Genomic DNA, 26,908 nt, shown 5'->3' with positions numbered 1-26,908 from the left:
GCAGCTTGGTGTAGCATGCAGACTAATTAACGTATTGAAGGGGTTGAGGTGACAGGGGGGAGATTAGACCTGCTCCCAGGGTTAGCTGAGCTGGGGACTGAGCCAGACAAATACACCTTACGTCTGGGACAACTGGGAGAGCTGGAATAATGCAGGACTGTGCAACTAGCAAACAAAGAGAAGACATGTTGGACTGATTCCCACAGGCACAGTTGCTGGTTAAAGCTGCTACCTGCATTTTTTTTTGTACAATCAGGACATAATAGAAAGAGCTTTAAAACGTGTTCGAAGGGTTTGGTCAACCAAATTACATTTGCCTTCAGAAACAGTGTCCCTATTACTCTTGATAATCCACAGAACAGTTTTCATGTATTTCTTCGGTATAAAGTTGTTCCAGTGAAAACTGTGATTATCTTCATAAACTGAGAAGGTGTTTCTGGAAAATATACTGTCTGTTTTTCTAGATATCACCAGAAGCAAAAAGAAATATGTATTACATAAGTGACAAGACGGGCCGGGTCTAGCTGGTTAACGTGCTAACTCTAGTAGAATAAAATATGTGATAAGAGACAACATTAGTTGACTTATGTTATTATTAATTATAAATTGTTGTGTAATGAATGGGAAAAAGAGCTAGTAAGAGAAGAGCAACGCCTGACTCCTCTCTCACCTCCATGCAGCTGGCCAATGACAGCATGACGTGGGTTTGAATGTCGGCTCATCTGTCTCGGCAAGTTACAGACAGACTCCCACCCACCTACCCCCATCTGATGTTGGAAAGGTGTCGGGAGGTGTCTGACACTATACGACAATCTGATATGCAGTTTGGATGGACTATAAATCCAGTTTACAGCTGGCGGCCCTGTGGGGCAGACTTGAGAGCAACGATACTTTGAGCTGAATGTTAACATCAACATCCTAGCAATGCTCACAATGACAAAAATTAAAAACATCTCCAAGACAAATGAGCAAACTCAACCTGACGATACGATGTGGCTGAAATCTACAGAAAAACCAAGTGGACCTTGGGATGAGATTTACTTAATTAATTTTTTTGTCAAAAATTGATTCTTCCATTTTTATGCACTTTGACTTTCTGTTTCCTTTAGATGATGCTGATTTCGCCACAGTATTTTGTGTAAGAGAGGTACACATGCAGAAATCACTACATTCATGAGGTCAATTGTACTTATGAACCTTATCTCCACTGTCGGTATCAAATGTTTTTTTTTCCCCTGAGGATCTACTGTTTATCTACAGGACTCATCTGGATTCACAGTGGATAAAGAGGACAGTGTATCAGATAGATACTCTGGCATCCAAGGTCATCATCAGTGATTTGCTTCAAGGTGAGGAAGGAGGAAGACCTGAGTGAAAGCAAAACCGCACAAGAAGAAAGGAAAGGAGTGATTTTAAAAGTGAGCGTGAAATATGTTAACATGTGAATCAGTCTTCCAAAATAACTTCGCATAATGTCTTTCATTATTTGCATCATCATCATCGTCATCAGCGTCTCTTCTCATTTCAGCTTTGCTGTATTACAGCTCGCTGTGCGGCTAAAATCACCATTTCCCACAGGATTAATAATGTAGCTGCCTCTCTGTCGATCAAGTGCTGAGGAAAAAAAAAACAGTAAACTCCTTCCTGCTGGCATCTCAACACCCAACAGCAGAAAATACCAAGGGATGATGTGGAAGGAAGTCATTAGTGAGTGGCATTTAAGATGCAATCCAGTAACACAAGCAGGGGATTTATAATATCAACAAAGAATGACTGACAAGTTCTAAACCGCTGGAGTTTTTCTGGCTCTCCAGTGAGTGTGTTAACAAAACAATAAAAAAAAAGGATTTGTGATGTAATCTAATGGAAATCTATAAATCTATATTTGGTAACACTTAACGACCAACGCTTGGCAACAAACATAACAACCTTTCTCAGGTGAACAAGTTTTCCAGCGCACACCATAAACAAGATTACGGCAGCAACAGTGATGCACCTACGCACACAGCGTCAGACTGGTGTAAGCTGATTTTAATAATTTGTTTAAGAAGGAAACATTTTTTTCAGGACTGGAAAACCTGCACTTTTTGTGCCGACAGCTTAAACTATCATTTCATCATTATTATTACACTGTAGCTGGTAACATCATTACTCTGAGCTGTGTTACTGCAGCAACATGGAAACTGCAGCATACCGTGCATATCCCATTAAACGTGGTTAAAAGCAGCTTAAGAATATTTAAATGTTTTTACAAATAGATGATAAACACTTTAGCAGCTACATGCATTATAATCCACAACCATATAATGCTTATACAATGACTCCAGAAACCCCGTTAATGTTTTTTTGTTTATTGCAAAACATTTAGAGCTATGTTTTATTTATTTATTTATTTTTTTTTTACTGATTTTTAGAAGAAATACTAACTTTTTTAATTTTTTTATTAAAGCGAGATGGTCAGTGTCACATGATCGTACATCCTCATGCAGCCAAGATTTATTTTCTGGTAAACAAACAGATGAGTATTAACTAAATCTATGTACTGTGAGTTAGACTGTGTTAACTTTAGTATACCATATTCCTAAATACAGTATATTTGCAAGCATGAATGCATAAATATATGTTCGGTGACGCTCGTTATATTTCTGTTAAATACCTTGACGGGTTTCTTGCGCGATGACTCGGCCTCGTTGTTCTCGGCCTCCTCGTGCTCCTTGCTGCCTTGGGGCAGGTTGGAGTAGTTGGCCAGGCTGCTGAGAAGAGACGACACCATGGGGCTGGTGTCCATCTCCTCCTGCAGAGAGACAAACACCGGCAGGAAGGCTGGAGTCAGTGTTTTCATCTTTGATTTTAACCCCCTCGGCATGTCAGAGTGTTTCATCAGGCCACAGAAGATCAGTAAAAATATCAGGTACTTTTTTGCTAATTCCAACCCACAACCCCCAAAAAACAAAGAGCTTACACACTAAAATGTTCATTGACTGATTTTGTTTAATTTTTCTTGTTTATTCTAGAAATCCCTCTGAGAACAAAATGTAAATACACTGGTGTAGATCTGTGGCAAATTGCTTTGTTGAAGTTCTCTCCTGAAGCAGTGAGAGATTTGCTTGCATTAACCTGAGGTCCCCACATGCCCTTCACACAGTAATTATCCTCATTAATCAGTGTCAGAGCCCCAATTCAATCACTGAATTGTGAGAATGAGTGTATCCTGTTTCTTACTATCATAACTGTTAACAAACCAGTGTGTGTGTTTGTTTGTGTGTGTGTGTGTGTGTGTGTAGAATATCGGACTGTACCTCAAACAAGGCCATGTTCTTGCCGTCATACTGCTGGCTCTTCTCTGCGGCAGCATCACTGCTGTTGATGAAGGGGCTGCTCTCCTTGGGGTTACTGTCGCCTGGAAGAAACACACACACACACTTCACTTTTAGACTGCACTGAAATAAAGCAGAGCATGCAGCAGGAGTCGTGTTACAATAACCTTTTCATGGGCTAACAACCAATTTAACGAACAGATTAACTTTTGAAGTGTTTATTCATTAAGTAATTTATTGATTGTTTAAGCAAAGAGACACACATGCACAAGGCTCGAGCAAGAGGAGCTCTGCCAGAAAAGGAGGGGGAGGCTTGTCGTCTCCATAAAGCGCCCACAGAAATGCAGAGAAACAGAACCAAAGCTAATGGAGTGTGCGTTCACAATATGTGCCGTGCTATATATTCCATATGGCCATGGGAAGAAAGCAAAACTGGAAGATCTCAATCAGTTTGTCGCTACACTGACAAACCAGATCACAAGTCTGAGCGCTAACGCAGAGAAAATAATAAGAAATGTTCAAACACACGGCAGCTTTTTACCCTCAAAACACACAACAGTAGAAACAACGTGATGTTATTTAGGTGACAGCTTGCTGCAGGCATCACGCCTCCATCGAGGAGCATCTGCCCACAAGTTCACAGTCGAAGACACAGGGCACATCTCCAAAACAAACTATTTCTGTAGGACAGCATCCAACTCTTTGGAGATTTATTGATTGGAAATCCTACAAGATGACTGACAAGCTCATTGATTTGAAAATAGATCACAAACAGCACCAGACTTTGGTCGATCCATTTTTACAATGTCAATGTTCAACTACAACCATATGTGGAAATTATTATTATTATTTTTTTTTTTTTGACAATTTAAATTAATTAAGCATAAAGAGTTAATGAAACAAAAGTGAGCATGAAAACACAAGGACACAAGTGAGAGAAAAGAGAAAATGAGCCGACCTTGGATGTTAACATGCTTATAATGCAAAACTTTCTGAGGCACTTTTATTTAGTTTTTTTTTTTTATTAAAGCCTTCCAGCAAATAAACTTCTTTATTGTGACGTAGACACAGGAAGTGTTGAGTAATTGTCACAAGCAGTAACTAGTTCCCTTAGTTAGGATTAACAAGAAGTTGGAAGTTTTGGACCTTTAATCCTTTTTTAAACCACAGGTGCTCATTGCAACACACACATTGAGGAAAAGAAATTGTCGCCAGAATTACAATGGCTGAATTGGGCTTCTACGTAAATGAGATACTTGTGGAGGCTCTGTGTATGTGGAGAATCCAGAAGTTGTAATGGTTGTAATGGTTAGTACAAACGAGAGAGCTGCAGCTTCACTTTAGTGGCTGATGTAAGGAAGCTATAAAAAGTGCAGCTGGTCAGTTTGGGCTGCCTCATCTGTTCACCTTCGTATTTCTGGTGCAGATATGTTTGTTTACAGGGAAGAATCTCCTAGGAAGCAGATTGAAGAAAGGCTCAGCAATCTTGTTCTTCATTCTTGTTCTTTTGTGTGAATGACTTTGCGTTCTGTAATCTAGCAAAACACTTGCCAGTGCAAATCCAATCCACACTGCAAGTGTGCTTTTTGTTAGACAGAGAATAAGAAAATGTAAACATAATGACTTTTGGTATAATTATTTAAAAAAAGAAAAGAAAAGCATAATACTGACTCATCTCTCACATAGTGTTGAAGCAGTGCTATGACTCCGGTGCATTTGCCCATTATTTTTGGATCATTTAGGCTGGGAGTGACCTCTAGTGCAGTATGTCTGTGGTGTGAAAGCATGTGAAACCAACTACAGGATTTTATGGTCTTGACTAGAGCTAAACCACTAAAAATAATCCGGTCTGATATATTGGCCAATATTAACTTATTGTAGATATACTGGTATCAGTGTATATGACAGCAGATGAGTGGGAAGAAGTTGCAGCATAAAAATGCCACATTAGATCTGAGATAACTCACAGTGTATATACACTATACTACAGTTTGTATCAGAGAGCGAGAGAGATCTGAGAAGCTGATGATTCAACAGTAAAATGTCCCCCTTCCTTACGTGTTTAAACTACCACTAAATCTTTATAATGGTCTTATAATGGAGCTGTTGGAGCAGCTTATAGACGATCCTTTATTAACTATGGTAACACATATACATGTGACTATGTGAGAGAATGTGAGATGAAATGATGTACAGGTGTGAAAGCAACTTACATCCAATTCGGAACTGTCAACAACGCAGCGCTGAAAAGATCGGTTCACTGTCATCGATCACACCTTCGAAAGTGACCAACACTGAGACAAGTCAATAAATAATCTCTCACATTCTTAATTAAGTGTAGAATAGAAATAAATCTACATGGTACAATGATGAAAACAGCGACAAACCAGAAACATTGAGTGAATCTGACTTGATTTGACGCAGTAGATCAGACAGGCTGTAACCACCGCTCCACCACACAAGCCTCATTTGGATTTTGTTATTTTACACCTCACTATTTAGAGCCCTAACCTTTCATTAGCCTTAGTACTTGAACTGCCTCCTGGCCAGACGTTTGCCCTTGTCAAGAAAAATAATTAAATTCAGAATCACTTTGTTCACCAAGTGCAGTGAAGGTCTTGGTGGTGAAGGCGGCGCAGAGTACGCCGTCTTATTTGCGCGTTCTCCTTCGAGCATCTCTTGAGGGAGACAGCAGATTGCTCTCCCTCTGGCTCTCGGTCCTGTCTTGGACTGAGCACCGCGAGACCAAGTTATTTATAGCCAGGATGCCGCAGCCATGTGCCATGACGTCGGGGCACTGCTAACAGCCGGCACACTGTTCTACAGAGACAGAGCAATAGGGCCACTCAGACAGGGACACTGAGAAAAGGGGCCGTGCATGAAGATTCAGAGCACGAAAAGAGCACAGAAGCAGAGAACAGAAGCAGAGAACAGAAACAGGCAGAGGAGAGGTTAATGGAAAGAGATGGAAAGTGAGTGAATGAGGGTGCGGACGAGAAGATGGAGAGAGACGCAGATAGATGGGGCGAGAGCGAATGGTGACACGGAGCGAGATATGGGCTCGGACAGACAAAGACGAGGCAGCCAGACCTGAAATGGGGAACCTGCAGCAGGAGAGAGGGAGAGGGAAGAGAGAGACACACTTATGTCTCTGGCCGCAAAATGTAAAAGCTTCTGCTGCACTTAAGGTTGAGCTCACTTTGACCTGCAGGTTAAAACACACACAGTGGTTAAAAGCGAGAGCGTCCTACAGAAGGTTTTCAGAACACGTGGATTATTTAGTTGCCTCTTCAGACCATGTGAGGATGATACGACTCTATGAAACAAAACCTGCAGGAGAATAATATCAGGCTCGCTGTATGCTGCAGAGACGAGATAAACATCCATGAACACAAATGAACAGGTGAATGCAGCGTCTGCACGAGTGTGTGCATTTAAACATGGACTGATTCTGAAACCAACACCTACAATCTTCCTGTATTTACTCTCTGGCATTTTATCTGAATAAAACAAGTATAAAAATTATGGACAATAAATCAGTACGTCAATCCTCTCTGATGTGAGGATTTGCTGCTTCTCTATGTTCTATACAATTTCAGATTGAATGTTGTATGTAAGACTGTGTGTCTGGAAAAAAATAATCTGCGGCCTCTTTTTCAGTATTTCCTGACATTTTACCAACTAAACAATTAATAAGTTAATTGAAAAATAATATGCAGAGCAAATCATAATGAATATTGGAATAACTGATAACACTTAAATATCTATCAAGTTAGATACATGAATTCCTCTGGGGGACGTTTAAGTTGTACTTACTGATATTTTGAATAATATTTGTATTCATATATTTGTAATTGTTTTAATTAGTGCGACTGTGTGTGATCTTTTTTTGCATGACTGAATCGGTCTGTTGTGATCTTGTATATATGTAATTTTTTCTCTCTTGTGAAAGATGTTGGGATCTCAGTGAGACTTTCTGGACAAATAAACCTTTAATAACTAACTCGATACATGACATGAACAAACAGTCACACAGTTAGATTTGGTGTAAAAAGGCTCTTAAAGAATCCAAGCAACAACGAGGATTGTGAGGGAAAACTAATCCTCAACAATAGAATAAATGCAGCACATTAAGGAGGAGGCTGGGGTGGAGAAGAAAGCCGTGTCAGCGAACAGCGTCTGTCAGGTTACAATAACCAGGCTGTAAAACCCGTCAGCTGGTAGCCAAACAGAATGAATGGGCCTGTGGTGTTGAAGCATGAATGAAATCAGCTAATGCATGTGTGCCTTAAGTTCTCGACCTGAACTAACACTATGCATTATGCAACACTGCACCTGTCAGTGATGGCCGGAAATGACGAATGAGAGCTCATGTCTCACTACAGACGACCCTATGCAGTACTTGCTATTTAGGGAACACACACACATTAACATGCACTCAAACAGAGCACTAGTTAAGGGATCAAATGGACAAGTTATCTGAGCTCACACACACACACACACACACACACACACACACACACACACACACACACACACACACACACAGTTGAATATCTGAAGGGCTAATGCCCCAGAAAGAACTTCTCTATCCTATCACTTATCTCTCCACAGTCCATTTCTCCCCATCGTCTAATAATTAAAACTCCCTCATCAAAAGAATGATGGATACCCCCCTTTCTGGAAAAATGACAGAGCCCAAAAGAGTTTTTGCTCCGACCGCATCCCCCAAGCAGCTTATCCTCCTTCAATCTGGTGGGATCCGTCCAACAATGGCTCTCACTATCAAAGCCTCTCGCTATCTATGGTCAAAATCCAGAGCTTTACTGCTCACTGAGCATGTGATCATCTTCTAAATCCTCAACAAAACAAAAACACGGAATCTACACTCGTCTCTCATTTTCATGTAGTTGACATTAACTGAAGCAGCAGTTTATTGTGAACATATTGAAACTCATGCTTTATACACTCTGGTTTACAACCTAGTTACTCTTGTGCCAAGCAAGACAATGAATGGGGGTTTTTACTATAATGGATACATTTACTGCGCTGTCCGTGATCATCATATGATTGTTTGATGTTCAAAACGACTTGCAAAGGTGCATGTTTGTAGCGTTGGAGAGATGTTGCATTTGCACAGTGACACAGTGCAGAGGAAGGCCATTGACCCCCAAATACGGCGACTACCACAATGCTCCTCTGATGACACCGACACTGAGCGGAAACAATCAGTCGATCTACAGAAAAATAATTTTCATAATCACTGAAGATATTTATCAACAATTCTTGCTCCAGCTTCTTAAATATACGAATTTGCTGCTTTATTAACTGAATATGTTTAAGTGTGGGAGAAAAAGAATTAACTTTTTGAAAATGTCACCTTGAGCTCTAGAAAATAATGAGGATTTTTCACTTTTTTCACATTTTGCAAACTAAATCTTCAATTTATTATTTGACAAATTAGTCACGCCGCAACTAATGATTATTTTCATAATGGATTCATTTGTAGATTATTTTCTTGATGAATCTATAAATCTATAAAATGTCAGGAAATAGTGGTAAACTGTAACAACTTCAGTCCAAAAAGCAGCAGTATTTCGTTAACTGTCACACAAGATAAAGAAAAGTTAGAAGCTGGCATGAACTTTACAATGTTTGGCATTTTTGTTGGAAAAAAATGATTTAAGCTATCAATGGATAATAAAAATTGTTGTTGACCTTTGTTATTGTTATAGCTCTAATCAAAAGATTAATCAATACTAAAACAGGGGTTATAATGGCACCGGTTTCACTATAGAGAAATACTGAGTTAATTTAGTCTGTTATTGAATTCCACTGGTTGACGAATGAGTGACGTGAGACTGCGATACCAAATTTGATAATACATATATTTAAAAAAATTATGTTGCTATTGTTTAGATTATATTTCAATGAGTAATACACTGTAAACAGTATGTGATCGTACATTGTGTTTAACATAAAAACATCCAGTGCACATGAAGTCAGACTTATAAACTAACTGCTGTCCCACTTGTGCGTGCGTTTCTCTCATGTCTGTATATTCCTATTGTCTGTGTACTTCCAGTGTTTGAGTGTAAATATAACTTTTACTACAAAGGACTGGAGGCCGGGTCCACTGCTCTCACTCGGACAATTCACAGTTTTCCAACAGATCTTTGAACAGAAGCCACGGAGGATTACTTGGTGAGAAATATTTGACTTTGTTTTATTGATCCTTCTTGTTCTGTGTTGAGGTGGCGACAGTCACAGTGACTGCTGTCTCTCTCTCTCTTTTTACTCTTACAGCCTGTGGTGCTTCTTCTCTCTCCCTCTTTCTTCCTGCTCTGTGTCATGCTGCCATACTGCTCTTTCTCTCTAAGGACTGACTTCAAGCCGTGCTACATGTTGATTCTTGAGGAGCTGACTCAACAGAGGCTCAAGGACCACTTGTTGATTTGGTGTGTGTGTGTGTGTGTGTGAGAATTTGTGTATGTATGTATATATGTATATGTATATGTGTATATATATATATAAATTCTATATATGATCATGCATATGTTTGGCTCAGACCCCACTATCAGTGTTGTGCAGCAGAAGAAGAACGGCTGCAGCCAATTAATCTTAGTCCGGGCAGAGATGGCTGGATTTCAACCATTTTATGTAAAACATGAAATATGATAACCAAACTCCTGCGCAGCTGAAAAATGAAACTATTTATACATGCCCAAAATGTATTCACAGCAACTTCATGCATGGAAGAATATATATATATATATAGGCTACGCTTTTGGCTGTTAGTCAGACTCAAACTGGAGTAAACAGTGAATACATGTGCTCGCAGACACATTAAATTTGCATCCAGAGAGAAATGCTTAATGTGTCGGAAGAGTGAGGAATTTAAATGGAATCAGTGGGATGGAAACAAACAGTTAAAAAGTGACAAAGTTGGATTTTCTGGCTGTGTTCCCCGCCATTGTTCCTTGGTGCATCGCCAAAATCTGAGCAGGTCACGAGTTCAGTCGCTGATTCTGTTGTCTCTTCTGAACGCCACCACACAAACACAGTAACTCATGTTCGGCAATCAATGCTATAGTTCTCTCCCTCCCTCTCCCTCTCAATCTACCTCTCCCTCTCTCCCTCTCCCTCTCAGCTCGCTGACATGGCGAGGGGGATATTGGGTGGAGTCAGGTGAAGGATTAAGGTCACTTTAATCTAAATTCCAGTCAAATCAGGACTGACAGTGTATTAACGCGTACCCAAACATATCCATGTGCGATTCTGGAAATGAAAAGGGTTTGCCTAAAACCGGCCTAAATCTGAGAGCTTCCAGTTACAAGGCAGTATAATATAATATTATACAGACCACAAGGGCAGAGTTCAACTTTAGATAACAACAAATGAAAAAAATATCAGATTTAAATCAGTGCTGGTTGCCATGGCTGAGATCAATTAACAAGAATATTTTTCCAGCAATGATACATTTAAATATGACAAATCTATACAAAATTTTGAAATTTTTCATTGCAATTTTAAATTTCCTTGTGTCCTCACTTTATTTGTGACCATTTTGTCTCAATACGGTTTAATGGTTAATATGTTCTCTGTTCTCTGCCCCTTTTATTTTGTGTTTATGCTGCATTTGTATAAAGGACAGTAGATCCTTACAATGTATATTGTATCTTAGTCATTTTTAAGTGTTTTTTTTTTTTTATTATCTATACATCTGTTATTGTATTTCTGCCACTGTGACACTTAAGTTCCGCTGCATGGGATCAATAAAGTTTGTCTAACCATTAACTAACCATTATTTTCATTATCAGATTACTTTCTCAATTAGTCGGCTAATTTTACAAAATAGTGTCTTCTTTTTCACCTTCAAATGTCTGTTTTTGCCCAAAGAAGAAGCCAAAAAATAAAAAAAGCAAATGTTTAAATTTCAGAAGCTGAAACCAGTGAATGTAATTTTTTTTTTCGGCTCTAAAATAGTCAACTCATTGTTCCGTGCGATTAACTGTGTCCCACTGTTTGTATTACATTAAACAGGTCAAACAAGTCTAACATGTACAATAAAATTATACATAAACTTATTTAGTTTTTAATTACAAGTTTCTTGGAGTCACTAATTTGTAAAATGATGACAAGATGTGATCTTATCATCCTAATAGATGGAAGATAATGATAATATTGAATTATTGCCCAGCCCCTTGACCTATAAATTGGCTTAACCTTTCAAACTGATTGAAACTGAATGTACTGCCTCCTTCAGCACAAAGTCAGACTTGTCAGTTTGTTTAAATCACTGACAAACATCTATTTGCAAATACCATGTATGCCAGGTTATGAGATAATTATTGATCATGTTCTCTATCAGCCGTTGTCATCTATGTATAACAAGATAACAAGGCAAGAATGAGTGAAAATGTAACTATTAAAAAATATTAATACTGAATCTACAGGAGATATACACGTTTTCACACACATAATGTACAGAGGAAAAAATAGCAACAGCATATAGTTACATGCCCACATCTGCCCACACACACGGTCATAAATAGATATTCTCTCACTGTCTTCCCTCCTATCGTGGCTCCAGCAGCACATCAGAGACACAACAGCCTTGTATAACGGGATCTCACGCTCTGTATTTCTCTCCCACTCTCCTCTACCTAACTCTCTTTATTCTTCTTCTCTCAGCCTGCTGCTTCTCTCACCCATGATGTGTTTTTATATATATATATATATATATATATATATATATATATATATTTATGTAGGGTACACAAGAGTGGCTACCTACTGTACGCAAAAGCCCTTTTCCCTCACTGTGCTGCAGGACAGGACCTGCACCCTCATCAGTATTCAGGCTGGTGCTTCAGCTCAGTATAAATTTTAATGTAGCCTTGCCTCACAGGGTACGACTTTGACACAGTCCCTCCGACACAGATCCTCGCTCCCGATTGGCTCCCGAGCTGATGGCAACTGATTGGCTGAGTGCAGCGGGGACACAGGAGGATGCCTGTGCATGTACATGAGAGCATATAGCAGCTCTTAGCATGTTGACCGGGATTCCACACTTGTCAATGTCTGACATCTGATGATGAATGGAAGGTTTGGTCCAATTTCCCCTCGCCGTCGCTGCCTCGCCTCTAGCCGTGCACGTCAGGATTAATTTTTGTTTAATGGCAGGCCCCTGCAACGCCTTCCCAGCAGCACCCTCTCTATCTGACATCAGGCACAGAAGGTGATTGTACACAGGAGGAGACTGACAGACAAATAAAACTAAGCCATCCCTCCCTTTATTTGTTAATCTCTGCGACAACCGGCCGACTGGAGGAATATCTTGACAGAGGAAGATACGCAGCATGTTGCTGGAAGGTGACGACTGCCAGACTCAACCTTGAAATGATGCAGAGAAAAGGCAGATTGAGAATTTTATTTACTGTATATCATAAGGAGTTGATACTTTTTATTTATAAACTCTTATCGTTTTACGGCAGAATTCAATTTATTCCTCTGCTTCTGTTTTCACATTATCACAGTATGCTGTTCAATAATCTCTAGAGCTAATATTTGAAAGATAAGAATCTTCTTCCAATTGACATGAAAACACAGATTACAAAACGTTTCAGTACCCTTGCTAAAGTGTCTTGAATTTCTATACATCAGATAAGAAGAAATACAGAGCTGGCAGCCATGAAGACAGTGGCTGCTGCATTGTAGAAAAGCAAGTTATATCAGGACAGCAAACATTTCTGGCTGTAAACGCTGCCCTTAAGATAAACGCAGTCTGTTGCACCAAGGGCGTAATCTGCCGCTGGGTTTTACAGTTTCAGTTTGATTCATTCTCGAAAATGTGTCTAAACATTCTTTCACTGTCCAGCTGCCAGTGGAGAGAATAAAGTCTCAATCTGAGATGATTAAAATGTTAATATGCTCATCTGAGTGGCCTTCATTACTGCGCACTCACAGCAATTATGCTTTAAGAGCAGCAGTGAGTGGTTTTTGAATTTTTCTGCCCTGGGTTTTGCCCCTCAGGCAACATACAGACTGCCCTATCCTCCTATTGGAGGTTGTTTGTGGCTAAATGCAGCTTGTGAGGAGGACTGCAGACATTACTCAGGGCTGGGGGGAAAAAAAAGTCCTGCCACCTCCTCTGCATTTTATATTGAAAAACAAATCATTAAAATTTGTTTTCATTTACAGTTAATTCTCCTAAAAGGGTGTAAGAACTGATAATGCAGTAAATGACTGGTCTTTGTAGTAAATATGGAAATATTCATTATTTATTCAGTTTAAAGATTAATTCAACTTTGCAAAAATATTTTTATATAACATTCTTACACACTAATCAAATAAACTGTATGTGATTATAGGGGTAGTCTGCTAGTAATGTAGCAATTTACAGTGGCTGCACGTTTTTTCCATTGTTGGTTAATCTGCCAATTACTTTCTTTATTACTCAATTGTCTATAAATGGCAACAAGAAACAAAAACTGTCCATCAGTTTTCCAGAGCTCAAGGTGAAGTCTTCAGATCTTGTTTTGTCATAGTAACAGCCCAAAACCCAAAGATATTCAATACAAAAATGATATAAAACAGACAGAGGCAGCATATCCTCACCTTAGAAAAGCTGGAACAGACACGTTTGACATTTTTCTTGAAAGATTACTCAATTAATCTATTATCAAAATGATAGATTAATCATTTGGTTGAGCAATGAAGGTGTCCCACAGTTTTTTAAGGACCGCATAGATACAAGAAAGACACAGGGGCAAGAAGCAGGTGGGAGCAGTGGGCGGGGGTTGTGTGACAGGACAGGAGAAACGATAGCAGCTGGGAGAGTGACATATTTTCATGAGGTCATGGATTAAAAATTCACCCCAACTTATCACATGCCAGGAAACCAATTTAACTCGGAAACATAATTTCCTTCTTGGTGCTCCGGTGCCAGGTCCAGACGTGGAGCCAAGCGCTATCACACGTTTATTACATTTGGCACATTTTGGGACAAGGGGCTCCTATAAGAGGGTTCAGTAGCCTGTGACAGGACGAGAGAGGTATCTTGGCTGAGTCAGAACGTGAGAGAGCATTGGGGATAGAAGAGGAGAGGGGGGTGGGAGGTGGGGGGCATCCAATCGCCAGCAGCAAAGTCTTATAGATGGCAGGGATGGTTTATGTGATCGCTAGGTCTGATCGAAGGTGACAGGGCTATCATCTCAGGTGCCAGGTCTGCAGCTTTCTGGCTCTCTGATGGAATGCTGGAGGTGTGAATCGAGGTGCAAATTAACACCTGAGTGTCTTCTCTGCTGACCAACACCCCCCCGGCTGTATCCATGTTCTCCATCCTTCCCCACCTCCACTTCCAAGTCAGAGAGAAAGCAATCTAGCCAAAGCCCAGAGGACAGCGGGGAGGAGGGCACGTCCTCCTCTCCTCTCCTCTCTCTCAGCATCTTCCCTCATTTATTTCATTCTCTGGTCACCTCCTCTCAGGTGTGTTACCACATCTCTGTGGTCCCTTCCCTCTCACACTTCTCTTCACTTTCTCATCCACACTTCCATCCCTTTTGACCTTTTTTTCTCACCCCTTAGGTCTTCTCTCCAGAACTCCTTTCTCCTCCGGAATAATAACAAAGTCAACAGGCAACACACACACACACACACACACACACACACACACACACACACACACACACACACACACAGACAGACACGGGTGAATCACCATTCAACTGAGAGCAAAATGAAACCACAAATCGAGTGGTGAGAACTACAAAGAGATTAAATTAAAAGGAAAAGGGAGTAAGTGAATAAACAATGGGATTTATGATAATCTGCAGCCATTTTGGCACTAAATTGACTCAAATGCGATGAAATCCTGGCATCACTGACGTCCTGTAGGTGACTGGAATAAAAAATTACAATTAGAGCCAGACGGGTTAGAGCTGGGAATTTACTGTAAATATAGGTGATACAATTTCATCAAATAGATATGGGAAAACTATTTATTTTATCTAAAGCTAAAACGATTAATCAATTAATCAATTAGGTGAGTGACAGAAAAATAACTGGCAACTATTTTGATTATCAAAAATCAATGTTAGAATCACAGTCCAAGTAAAAATGCCCCAAATTCTCTATGAACTTCTCAATTGAGAGGATTTGCTGCTTTTCTGTCTCATGTGATAGTAACATGGATAGTTGGTGGTAGTTGGTCTCTATGCTCTTTCCATATCACATCTATGTAACCTTGGGGTTAAAGGAATTGCAGAGTATTTTATATCATATTTATTAGGTGAAGTCAGGTTGTCATTTCTGAGGATGATTCATGTTTTATAGGCAGTATAATGTTAATTTGTTAAGTCTGCACTGTGTTGGTTTATGCAGAATATAAAGATCAAGGTGGCTGGTTAATCTAATGCAAATCCACTAAACAGCTTGAGACTTTATGTGTTTACTGAACGTGCTTCTGGTTCTGGTTCACAGGTCGACTTGACTGCTGGGAAAACTTCCACAACCCCAGATGGTTCGCCTGCCTCCACTGGCCTCGTAAAGCTCCGACTTTCCAGCTGCTCAAAAAGTCAGAGTAAACAGTCAGTGTGCTGTCGACGTCTTAACAACAGCTAAAGTTTTCTAGTATTCTCAGGTCTGACTGACAGCCGCTGGTTGGAGGTAAAAAAATCCTTAAAATATCTCTATGACACACTACTTCAGGGCTGACTGGCCTGCCAACTGTGCAGTATCATACCACTTCACCAGAAGAGACAGAGAGATAGACTTATCATGTAACGTGGCCAAAAATAACTTCAATGAAGCATTCCACCACCATCCTCTCTGAAAGTCAAGGCAAGCTGGCATGGCGGGGCGTAAGGCTGAAGGGGGGTAAATCTACAATCAAACTAATTTGCAAGGAACTAACAGCATAAATTCAGCTGATTTGCAAGGCAATGAGCAGAGAGGGTCATAAAACTCGTGCAAACCAACTCATTGGCCTGTTCAGGTGTTTGATGAACAGCAGTTTCATCATGCCCTGCTCCGAGACTGGCACACTGAGTATCACAGTCCTGGTTGGCTAACAGATGCCTATACCACTTTACACTCACTTAACATATTTGTTTTGGCTAAGATGATTTGCCTGCTGTCCAGTGAGTGTGTATTTTCAAAGTCCAAACTTCCTGGAACAAATTTTATGAATGACTAAGTGTCCAGTTTCCAGGACTGTGATATGCAGCGTAATGGTCCTGAAATACATCTTCTTAATGGTATTAATTGATAATTGAATTTTTGGCCAACAGGGGGCAGCAGACAAGCTGTGAAGGCAATGTTGACATATTATCACATATCAAGTAGATATGCAGATACAGATCAGATTTAGAGCAGCCTTAGTTAGTTCGTTTTTGTTCACCTGATGAATGTTAAGTCCAATATTCACTTGTTCTTTAGCTGCTAACTGCTCCACACTGTTAGCCAGCTAGCCTACTTTCTAACTGTCTCTGACATTTGATAGCTTTTTAGCTTAAAACTGCTACGTGTTACCTGCTGGAAACAGAGTTAACAAGAGCAGCGAGAGTGAACCAACGGCTGTAAAAAACAAAACAATGATCTGGAAGATGTTAAAACACAGCACAGAGCTGAGGGGAGCTTCATGATGATTTATCACTACGCGTGACACCTTTCATTGTCATCTGACCTGTTGTTAATACAAAAATACTGATTAGTGCACCTTTTACTTGAGCTACAACTTGAGAGGCTAGCAGCCCTGCATCAACCCAAAGCCCTGACATTTCAAGGGAAATAAAAAGCAGGCAAAGGAGCAAGAGGGAGGGAGAGATCATCCATAATGAGGAGAGTTTATAGCCTATCAACTTCAATGGGAGAAGTAATGGGGTCGGGAGAGACAGACTGCAGACTCGAGCACTGCAGCAAGCAGACAGAGAGACCGACACAAACAGCGGGACAGACAGACAGACAGACAGACGGAGCCGCACACAAAGAAGACTGGAGCCTTGTTCTTCAATCTGGCCTGGGCAGATAAGACCACAGCATTCAGGGATTTATCAGGCGCCTCAGTACAGGTGCATTACCTGGACGGTTGAGCGCAGTCGCAGTCATTTACTGATAGTGTACAGTATATGTGCCTCAGTGTGTGTATGTGTATTAATCTAAGTTTCTACCACTTGTGTGCTGCATCTACCCCTTTATTTGAGTGTGTGTGTGTGTGTGTGTGTGTGTATGTGTGTGTGTGTGTTTGTTTGTGTGTGACTGCTCTGCCCAGAGACCCACCGCAAGGCCGAGGCTCATCTTGTCGAAGACGGGCAGATGTTAGCGGATATTTCTAGTCTCTGGCAGATAAATAAATAATGGAACACTGGTTTGATTTAGAGAGAGATGAAAGCTTTAAGAGCTGAGCTTTTTACAGCTGTGCCCTGGGAGACAGACAGAGGGGAAGAAAGAGAAAGTGGCACCACGCAAACATACACAACCATGTCCCATCACTCCACAAATAGGTCCATCTCGTTAAAGTGCACGGGTAGCACACCTTGAATCATTGTACATTGTATAATGTTTGTGCTAAATATGGCTTATTAAATTCTTATGGGTGCTAGTCATCTGCATTTCATAAAACATTAATGCAGTACGCAGCCCAAAAACATTTTTTTAACTTTAGATCTTTAGCACAAGCTCCCACAAAAGCCCATTTCTCTGTGGATGCACTCTAGAGAAAATGTACAGAGGAAAGAGAGGGGCAAATGAAACAGGAAGTTATAGCCAGCGAGCACAGGGAGTTTATCTGCACTCCTCTGTCTCTTTTGGTCTAGACAGAACTATTTTTTTTAAATAAAAAAGGAAGAGGAAGTTGTAAGAGAGAGCCTCTAGGCAGAGGAGGGAAGTGAGGGGGCTGTTTGAAAAATTATCCGTTCTCTCTCCACATCTTTTCCTCTTATTCACCTCCTTTTCTCTCCGTTACCCTCGGTAGACTGCTGCCTGGCTGGTAGGAACCACTGCTCACTTGAACAGAGAGAGAGTTGCTCTGTGTGTGTGTGTGTGTGTGTGTGTGTGTGTGTTTCTATGTCAGACTGTGTCCTGGTGGGCCCACAGACTCAAAGAGTGTGGCTTTTGTCTGCCTTTGATTACTCCTATGAATTATGCATCCTGCACCTCACTGTTTGTGTGTCCATGTGTGTTTGTGTGTGTGTGTGTGGAACCGAGCCAGACACTGCAGTGTTTAGTGACAGTGACTGATACTGCTTCGCCCTTCTCAGACTCTCTCAGCGACTCACACATACATAAAGTCACACGTACTCACACAGATACACTCTAGCACATACAGTTGTCAGTTTATTAGGTACACTGATTTAAAACTGATGCCGTGTATTGCAACAGTCCTGCAGTAAATCCTGATGTCATGAAGGGAGGATTTTTTCATCCAGACTCAATTCAAAACGATATTAACAAGGAGGAAGCACCATGACTTCACATTTCACAAGTTGAAATGAGGGATATTTGTTTTCCTGATAAAGTTTCTCTCAGTTGACCAATAGACTAAATAACCTCAGCACTAATTTTGATGTAAGATGGTGATGGTGACAAACGCTAAGTTCATCTGTGATGTTTCCTTCTATTCTCAGACTCGTTTGAACAAAATGGTGTTGATGCTACACTCTGTTAACGATGATTAAAACTTTTTTGAGCACTGTTTTGTGGCTTAAAATGTTTCGTAGAAAATCATCTGTTAGATGAGATGCGCAGGAGCTGCCAATGTCCATTAATCTACACAACACACAGCGCTGTAAAAATCTGGGCTAGACTGTAATTTACGCTGCTGGACAGTGGTCACTGTGGTGACAAGTGGCAACTAGAGGATAATGGAAAATGCTTAAGTGCAGTATAACAGTAGCACAGGTATAGAGGTTAATCGTGCCACACAGTTTGTACGATGTGTTGTCTGACCTCAAAAGAGGACAAAAGTTTCTTAGCTGCTCACAATGGCTGCTTTCAAAGGCAGGTTGACAAACTGACCGTCACAGAGAGGGAGGGGACGCGATAAAGCTTCTAATATGGGAATAACACCACACACTTTCAGACAGTCTCTCCTGGAAGACATTTATAGTGTTGCATTCAATTGTTCACACAGAAATAGTTGAACAACAAATGAAAAAGGAGAGCTAGAGGGAGAAGTTCAATCCTTGGCTCTTTTCTCTTCACAGCTGCTCAATCACAGCTGGAAGAGGGTGTGAATGTCAGATTGTTGGTTTTTAGAGAGTTAAAGTTGTTTTTTTTCATCCCTGTGTTTCTCCTGGACCACATGAGAGTTACGACCAACTTCCAACTTCAGACTGAATGCACCATTTTGGCGCAGCACTCTTCTGGTCGTAACTTTTAATAAAGTGACCTTCCGCTGTTGCAGTTATATCACCACATCCATCCATCATGTCTGTCTCATATCTCCTGTGTCAGGCATCCACTGCTGAGCAGGACGTCAGGGAGAGTTTGGAACATCCCCTCATTCACAGCGGAGGAAATCCCTCAAGACAGTGTCTGCTGTGCATATAGACAAATGGGGACGGCTGGGTGAAATATGCAGTGGTTTGTACTGTAGCTGCTGAGACGCAGCACAGTCATAGCTCTTACTGGCAGGCTACCAGGTGATGCATCAAGGCAGCTGTCTTTTTTCTCTCTCTCTCTCTCTCTCCTTTTTCCTCTGTTGCAATCTGACTCTGTGTCTTACTTTCCTACAGTACCTCGGTGCCCACGGCACGATATTCAGGAGGAGATTGAGGAAAAAGAAACAAAAAAAAAAATTAAAAAAAAAGCGGAGAGAATATTCGAGTAAAAGAAAAAAAAGAAAAGAGACATAAAGGTTGGAAGGGTGACTGCGGTGTTGGTTCAGCTGTGGAAGAAAAATGGCTGCAGTCGAAGGAGAGATGGAGTGTGGGATACGAGCACAGGGGAAAAAGGCAGAGCCGAGAAAGAAATTGAGGAAGAGATCAACAAAGGGAATCTATTCAGTCCAGACACTGGTTTTCACACTGACATTGTGCTGCTATCGAGATCCATCCATCTCAGACACAATGCAGCAGCCTCTTCAGCACGCACCACATTTACACTGAATAAATGATACAGTGTTTAAGTTATAGAGCTGTGAGCTGTGTGTATCAAACTTAAACATTCCCTGTAGACATTGTAGAGAGATAAAATTGGTCTTTTAGCTCAACTTACCATATGGCAGCAGAAACAAAATAAAGAAACCTTTAAAAAAAAAATGCTATTGCTCAGTATTTACATACACAGAGACTGAAATAAATGTGGCACAAGCAGGGCCACATATGTGGTTATCATCAGCAGTGAGGCAGAAGACATTCAGTGAGTTGCTGCATTAAAATGCTGCCCCTCTGCAGAGCCAACGCTTTCTCCTGGAACACTGCAAACTTTGCACTGTTGCAGAAACCAAAGATGTGGCTTGGGCTGAGTACAGGGACAAGACAAGAGGCATCCTGTGAGGGTTAAATGTTACATAACTTTTATTTGTCCTTTATTTGAACCTCTCAAGCATACAGAGGCAGCAGTTTGTCCCTCGGAAAAACAGTCTGCTTGTTGTGCAATCAAAATTTAACCAATACGGGAGGTTTACAGGTTACACTGTCTCTAAACGTAAGGTCAAAAACTGCACAGCTTGGCTCACACATGACAGCTAAATGACTGCGTGATGAGCATTTATGTGAACCTGTATTTGGTACATTTACTCATTTTCTCATATCACCTCGGAGTCATGTTGTCAATTTTCTTTTCTCTTTTTACTTATCAGATCGACCTTTGAACTCTCCTTTAGTTGCTCTTATACATTCTCCATGAGGACTAAGCCCCTGTGTAATGACACAGCACGTAAGGTCATAAACACTCCTCGTGGATACTCAAAATACAGTGGAACATAAGAAGTTCACTCTTGATCTTGTAAATACTAACAAAACTGTCTTATTGATTGGTTCAGTTTTCTTCAGAAAAGGACAGTAAGTGGACTTTGAATTAAGATGATTTTATGCTAAGATGCCCATTTGCTTAACTTACTCCAGGACAGTGTTCTCGTAACTCTATATATCTTCACAACCAACAGCTTTACCCAGCACTGCATGCAAATGTCAAGTATATGAGTCCATGCTGTGCAATATGAAACTAAATTAACAAAAGCCAAGCTCATGTATCATGAATCCCTTTCGGCACATTCTGCATGTGCTCACCTTGAAATACTGAGAGAAACTTTGTGTATTGCTGCTGCCTAATTAAAAGAGGTGACACATCCAAACCTTTGTCCCCTACTGCAAAATAAAACACATGACCAATCCACAAAAAGTAAAAAGAATGACGACAGCTACAGATGTTCATACAACTAAAAAATGACCAATTTGTGTTTTCACAAGAGAAAACTTAATTGAATTAACTGAATTTACTCAGTCTCAGATTGAAATATAAGGCCAAAAAGAAAGAGGACAAGATGATGGTCAAAGTCTTGTTGCCTGCCAATATGAGTCATATACTTCCATTCAATACAATCCAGCCAGCGTGCTGCAAATCTCTCCCTGTCCTCCCTGCTTGTGCGTTTTGTTTAATGTTTGACAAGCCACCTCTGCCAGGCTGCGGCCTCCAGCCACAGGACTGGCAGAGCCACCTACGAGCCTCCCTCAGTGAGATTTAATGGACTCCCACCAAGAGGCAGGTAACCAAGCCGCCATTTTGGGTAGTCATTGTTGCCTCTGTGTAGTATTGTCCTTTTGGTAACCACCTTACAGCTGGTTGGATTTCTCTGGTAAAAACACAGACTTCTTTAACTGGAGTGAGCCCCGTCATTCTGGTGTTTGGTTTGCAGATGTCCATAGTCAGTGACACAGAGGTCCTTAATATTTTATTGGGAACCTTTTGTCCTCTAAACTCACAGTGAGACTTTAGAGGACAAAACAGTGTGAGGTATCCCAGCATGCTCAGTAGAAATTTTTTGAAATACCAAGCAGCTGTGGGTGAGCAGTTGATGCTCCTCTGCCGGTCGGCCAGACAGAGAGGTTGAAATGTGTCAAATGCTCTGAACAATCATGGTGTTTAACGAGGTAACCTTAGATGTGATAATTGTGTTTTGGTGTCAGTCATCTCCCCATTCTTTCCCACGTGGAGAGTGGAGGGGCTGTGTGATGAGTTACTTTGTCAGTGGTTTGTCGTAACTGCTGAGTTCTTTCGCATCCCTCCGCTGCGTGCCTTATGAATACTGAGCATCCAACTGTGTGTGTGCAAGCGTCTGCGGTTCTATTCTGAATACTTAGTGTTGCACTCTGTCTCACTGTGTGTGTTGAGAGAGTGTCTTTGCCTGTGTGCATGCGCATGCATGTGGATTAAGTTAGGTGGTGACTGATGGCATGTCCATGCTTGGCTATCTTCTTAGCCTGCCTGAGTGACGGGAGGGAGACACACTCCAGCTGAATAAAACATGAATTCAGACACACTGTCAGCAGACACAAGCCTCCGCCGGATGACATGACAGATGTGCATGTGCATGAGAAAATAACAGCTCCTCAATAAGTTGAGGAATGATCATCTGACATCTCATCAACTGCATTGTGTGTTTCGTGCTAATTATCAAATGTTAGCATGCTAACACACTAAATTTAGATGATGAGCTTGGTAAATATTCTACCTGCTAAACATTAGCATTGAAATTGGAAGCAATGTTAAAATTAGCACATAAGAATGTGGCTTTAGCCTCGTTTTTGCAATCTCATTTTCAGTTCAACCAAAATTTATTGTAATGTTATGTTGTGTCTGTATGTTACAAATGTTCTGTCATAAGTGGTAGTTAGTGTACTGTTTGTTTAACACCCTGTAATTTTATGTTATCATCTTGTACTCAACTTGCAATAGGCAGTATTATTTTGACATTTCATGGACTAAACTTTCAGTTCAATAGAAGCAATACACTTATCAATAATTAAATCAATGGTTTATTACAGCCCCTACATACATAGTTACGCATAGATATTCTCAAAGTGAAAGTAATGATTAGAATCTGTACATTTAACATCGCAAAGAATTGTTTGGGTTCATGCAGAACACCAAAGTTCACTTAATTCAATTTTTTCTGCAACCACATCGCCTCAGGGAGGGAACTACATATGCAGCCAAACAAAAAAATATGTAAACTCTTTAATAGACATAGACAATCTCCTCCATGTTGCACAGAGGTAAACATCACGCACGGCTGAGTCATTTATGACTAAAGTATGGTACACAGTGTTCTGTCTCTCAGCCTCGCTAAGCTTAACCTTGCCACATCCATGAGACATCATCTCGCCAATATGTTTTCTGAGTCTAATCTCCTCCGTTCCCTCTGACCCAATCCTCTTCTTTAATTCTCCTGCCGCCTCCTCCTGTCCTCACCCCTGGCCTATTTTCCTATTCACGTTTTTCTCACGTCCTTTCCCGCCTTTCATAAGCAGCCGGTGGTCTTCTGTTAGCCCCTCTGTCGGTGGATTCCCACTGATGAGACGCTGGCTCTTAACACCGGCAGCACATCTGCCGAGGCTCAGATAAGTACACTCTTCCTAAGTACACTTCAGCTTCACTTAAGTACACATCTGACAGAAGCCTTGAAAGTGCACGTTGACCGGGCCAACTGATTACTGCAGGTGCGCTGACACCAGATCAGTCTGGCTGCTTAACTAAAATGAACTGTATACTGAAAACTTTAATCAAGCAATCAAGCCCTTTTCCTTTGAATCAAAAAGGCAATGAACATAATTAAACGGCTTGTTATCAGATTATTTAAAAGACTGGAGGGTGACAGATAATTTTATTTTAGCTTGATTAAGGAATTAAACTTGGGGTTCTTCTATATTGGTCTTATTGTCAACATACATGCTTTATTCTCTACCCTGTCTGTGGCTCTCAGCCCCAGGACCACTTCTTCCTTCTGGAGACTTAAAACTGTAAAAACCAACAACTACTCCAAGGTTAGGTTAGGCTGCAGCACAAAACAACTTGGTAAGGCTGGAGAAAGATCACAATTTGGGTTCAAGTAACTGCTTGATTATTTGTTACTCATGTTCATGGTTCGTTAGTTAACGATCAGCAAAATCTATAACAGTTTCTATAACAACATCTTGGTGCTTCTGTCAGACTAAAGTCACAAACACTGCTGCTCGAGGTCTTCGTCACTTCACAAATGACTGATACTGTGATACGGTAAACAATCAGTTTCATTTATATGATTGGCAAAATTGGCTAAAACAGTCGGTCACTGTAGTTTTCAGCAAATGTTAATCAAACAGGAGTAAATAGTGCATTTTCTGGTTACTATTTTCAGCAGTGTATTAACACACATTTGGTGCCCTAGTGAGTGTGGGACTGACTCAAAATAAAGCAAGAGTAAAGCAACTATTTTATAAAGCATGCTAATGATTATTAATTGGACTGGATTGATTCATTAATCATTATATTGAGCAAAAATAATATACTGACCCTGCTGTATATATTAAGGCTGTAGCTAATGACTATTGGCAATATTGATTAATCTGCTGATTACTTTGTCAATTAACAGATCAATTGTTTGGTTTGCAAAATGTCAGAAAATAGTGAGATTTCTTGAATCTCAGATCCATCTTCAAATAGTTTTCTGTCAACAGGCCAAAACCCCCAAAACATACAATTTACCTTTATATAAGACAAAGAAAAAGCTAATCCTCACAAGTGATGAGCTGGAACCACTGAATTTTGGGCATTTTTGTTAAATAAAATCATTTAAACAACTGATCAATTACTGATAAGAATTTATTTTTGTTTTGTATTGTTTTCTATTGGTTGGTTTGTATTGTAATGTAGTTGTGAGCAGATATAAGCATCTACTAATATAATTGTTTACAACTATAACTCTCCTACGGGCACCCATACACGATGCTGAATAACAATATGGTAAAACACAGTTGTAATAATAAAAAGTAATGTACATTAATACACACAAAATATCCTTAAAGCTGCTTTACAACATTATAGTTCATTATAAACCATTAATTAAATGTTTGTATATTGCTTGTAAATGCTAAATAGGGGAATTGCTACCAAAACAAACAAACTTTACATTGATTGATTAATTAATTAGTTGTTCCAGCTCCACTATGTTTAATATTAATGCAGTTACTTTAAGTATTATCATGCTGGATCACATTGTCCTTGAGCTATGTTTTGTTTTCAGGGGCGCGTGAAACGACCTGAGCACGTCGAACGTTTAACTGCAGCAGCTTTTTAAACTGTGACATTAGACCTCACCACGGAGGACAGGGGCCCTTTTGATATGAAGGTGCGTGTGTGACGCTCCTTGCTTTCCCTGCTGCCTCTGAAGATGGATGCCGGTGAAATGCTAATTACCCCGGGCCACGAGGCTGGACGCGTGCACAGTTCAAAGGCTGGTCTGGGCACAGCCGAGCCTCAAAGTGCGCGGCTGAATCTGTTCCGCTCCGAGTCTCTTCAACTACCAACAGCCAATGCCTCAGCGGAGACACCCTCTCTACTTGCTTTCACTACATGCGTTACACAACCCCCCTCCAGAGTGTGTGGGTATGAGTGTGTGATGTGTGTATGTGCGGAGGGGCTCTGTGCGCATATGCTTTTATAAGCATAGTAAAATGAGAGGCCCTTGTCCTCAGTGGCTGTATATTGGAAGATACTTTAGTCTCCATGATGCTGCAGATTTGAAAGTCTCTCTCTCTCTCTCTCTCTGCTGGTCTGTACGTGGTGTCCTTTTGAAAGCAATGCCTCATTCACTTCACATTCAAAATTCGTTCGTTCCCCCATCCATCTCTTTCAAGCAGATTGTCTTAGTTGAAGTGCTGGACCAATCCCTCTGGTTTTGAGCTGGTAATGTGAGCACAACTAGAATGAATAGCCATAACTTGATGCTGCATTGCACTGCAGTAACTGCGTGTGTGTGTGTGTGTATATGTGTGTGTGTGTGTGTGTGTGTGTGTGTGTGTGTGTGTGTGTGTGTGTGTGTGTTTGTTGGGGGAGGTAACGATGTATGACAGGTAAATAGAGGTCACTTCCTGAAGGAGGATAACAGAGGAGGATTCACGGGCAGGGAAACAACATACACGCACACGCACACACACACACACACACAAACACACACACACACACGCACACACGCACACACGCACACACGCACACACGCACACACGCACTAACTCTGCCTCCTCAGGTGATTTATGAAACGTGTCGGCTTTGCAAGTGTTTGTATTTGAGGGAGATTTTGATGTATCACCCTTGTATGCCCAGTTCCAACAAGTTACTGCTGGATGCATTCTCATTGCTCTTGACAAAATGTGCATGTGTCTGTTTGTGTGTACGTGTGTGTGTGCGTTGACTGCATGGGATAAGGACATGTAGTACAGGAGACTCTCAACATTAGATGGAGCTTGCTGTGTCATCAATCAGTGCCGAAGAATAATTGCACCAGTTTGCTTCTACTGACAGTTTACTGTCTGTAACCGTTTAGGAAAGTCACACTACTAGAGAAACACACACACACACACACACACACACACACACACACACACACACAC

General features: G+C 40.7%; 1 protein-coding gene across 3 annotated transcripts in view; it reads right to left on the bottom strand.

Annotated features, from left to right (window-relative positions):
• LOC111662324 (solute carrier family 12 member 5-like) overlaps window positions 1-26,908 on the bottom strand; it is a 154,609-nt gene that overhangs the window by 44,209 nt on the left and 83,492 nt on the right. For all 3 annotated transcript variants that reach the window (XM_087176574.1, XM_087176575.1, XM_023416140.2), the window contains exons 2-3: window positions 3,300-3,400; window positions 2,657-2,794 (exon numbers count right to left, since the gene is read on the bottom strand). In XM_087176574.1, the coding sequence (XP_087032700.1) occupies window positions 2,657-2,794; window positions 3,300-3,400 (239 nt within the window). The remainder of the gene's footprint in view (window positions 1-2,656; window positions 2,795-3,299; window positions 3,401-26,908) is intronic.

Source organism: Seriola lalandi, unplaced genomic scaffold (genome assembly GCF_002814215.2).
Source record: "Seriola lalandi dorsalis isolate HSWRI2012SDOR001 ecotype SW California unplaced genomic scaffold, Sedor1 jcf7180002054561, whole genome shotgun sequence".
Classification (NCBI taxonomy): domain Eukaryota; kingdom Metazoa; phylum Chordata; class Actinopteri; order Carangiformes; family Carangidae; genus Seriola; species Seriola lalandi.
Note: the sequence above shows the minus strand (reverse complement) of the source record. Positions and strands in the feature narration are given on the sequence as shown.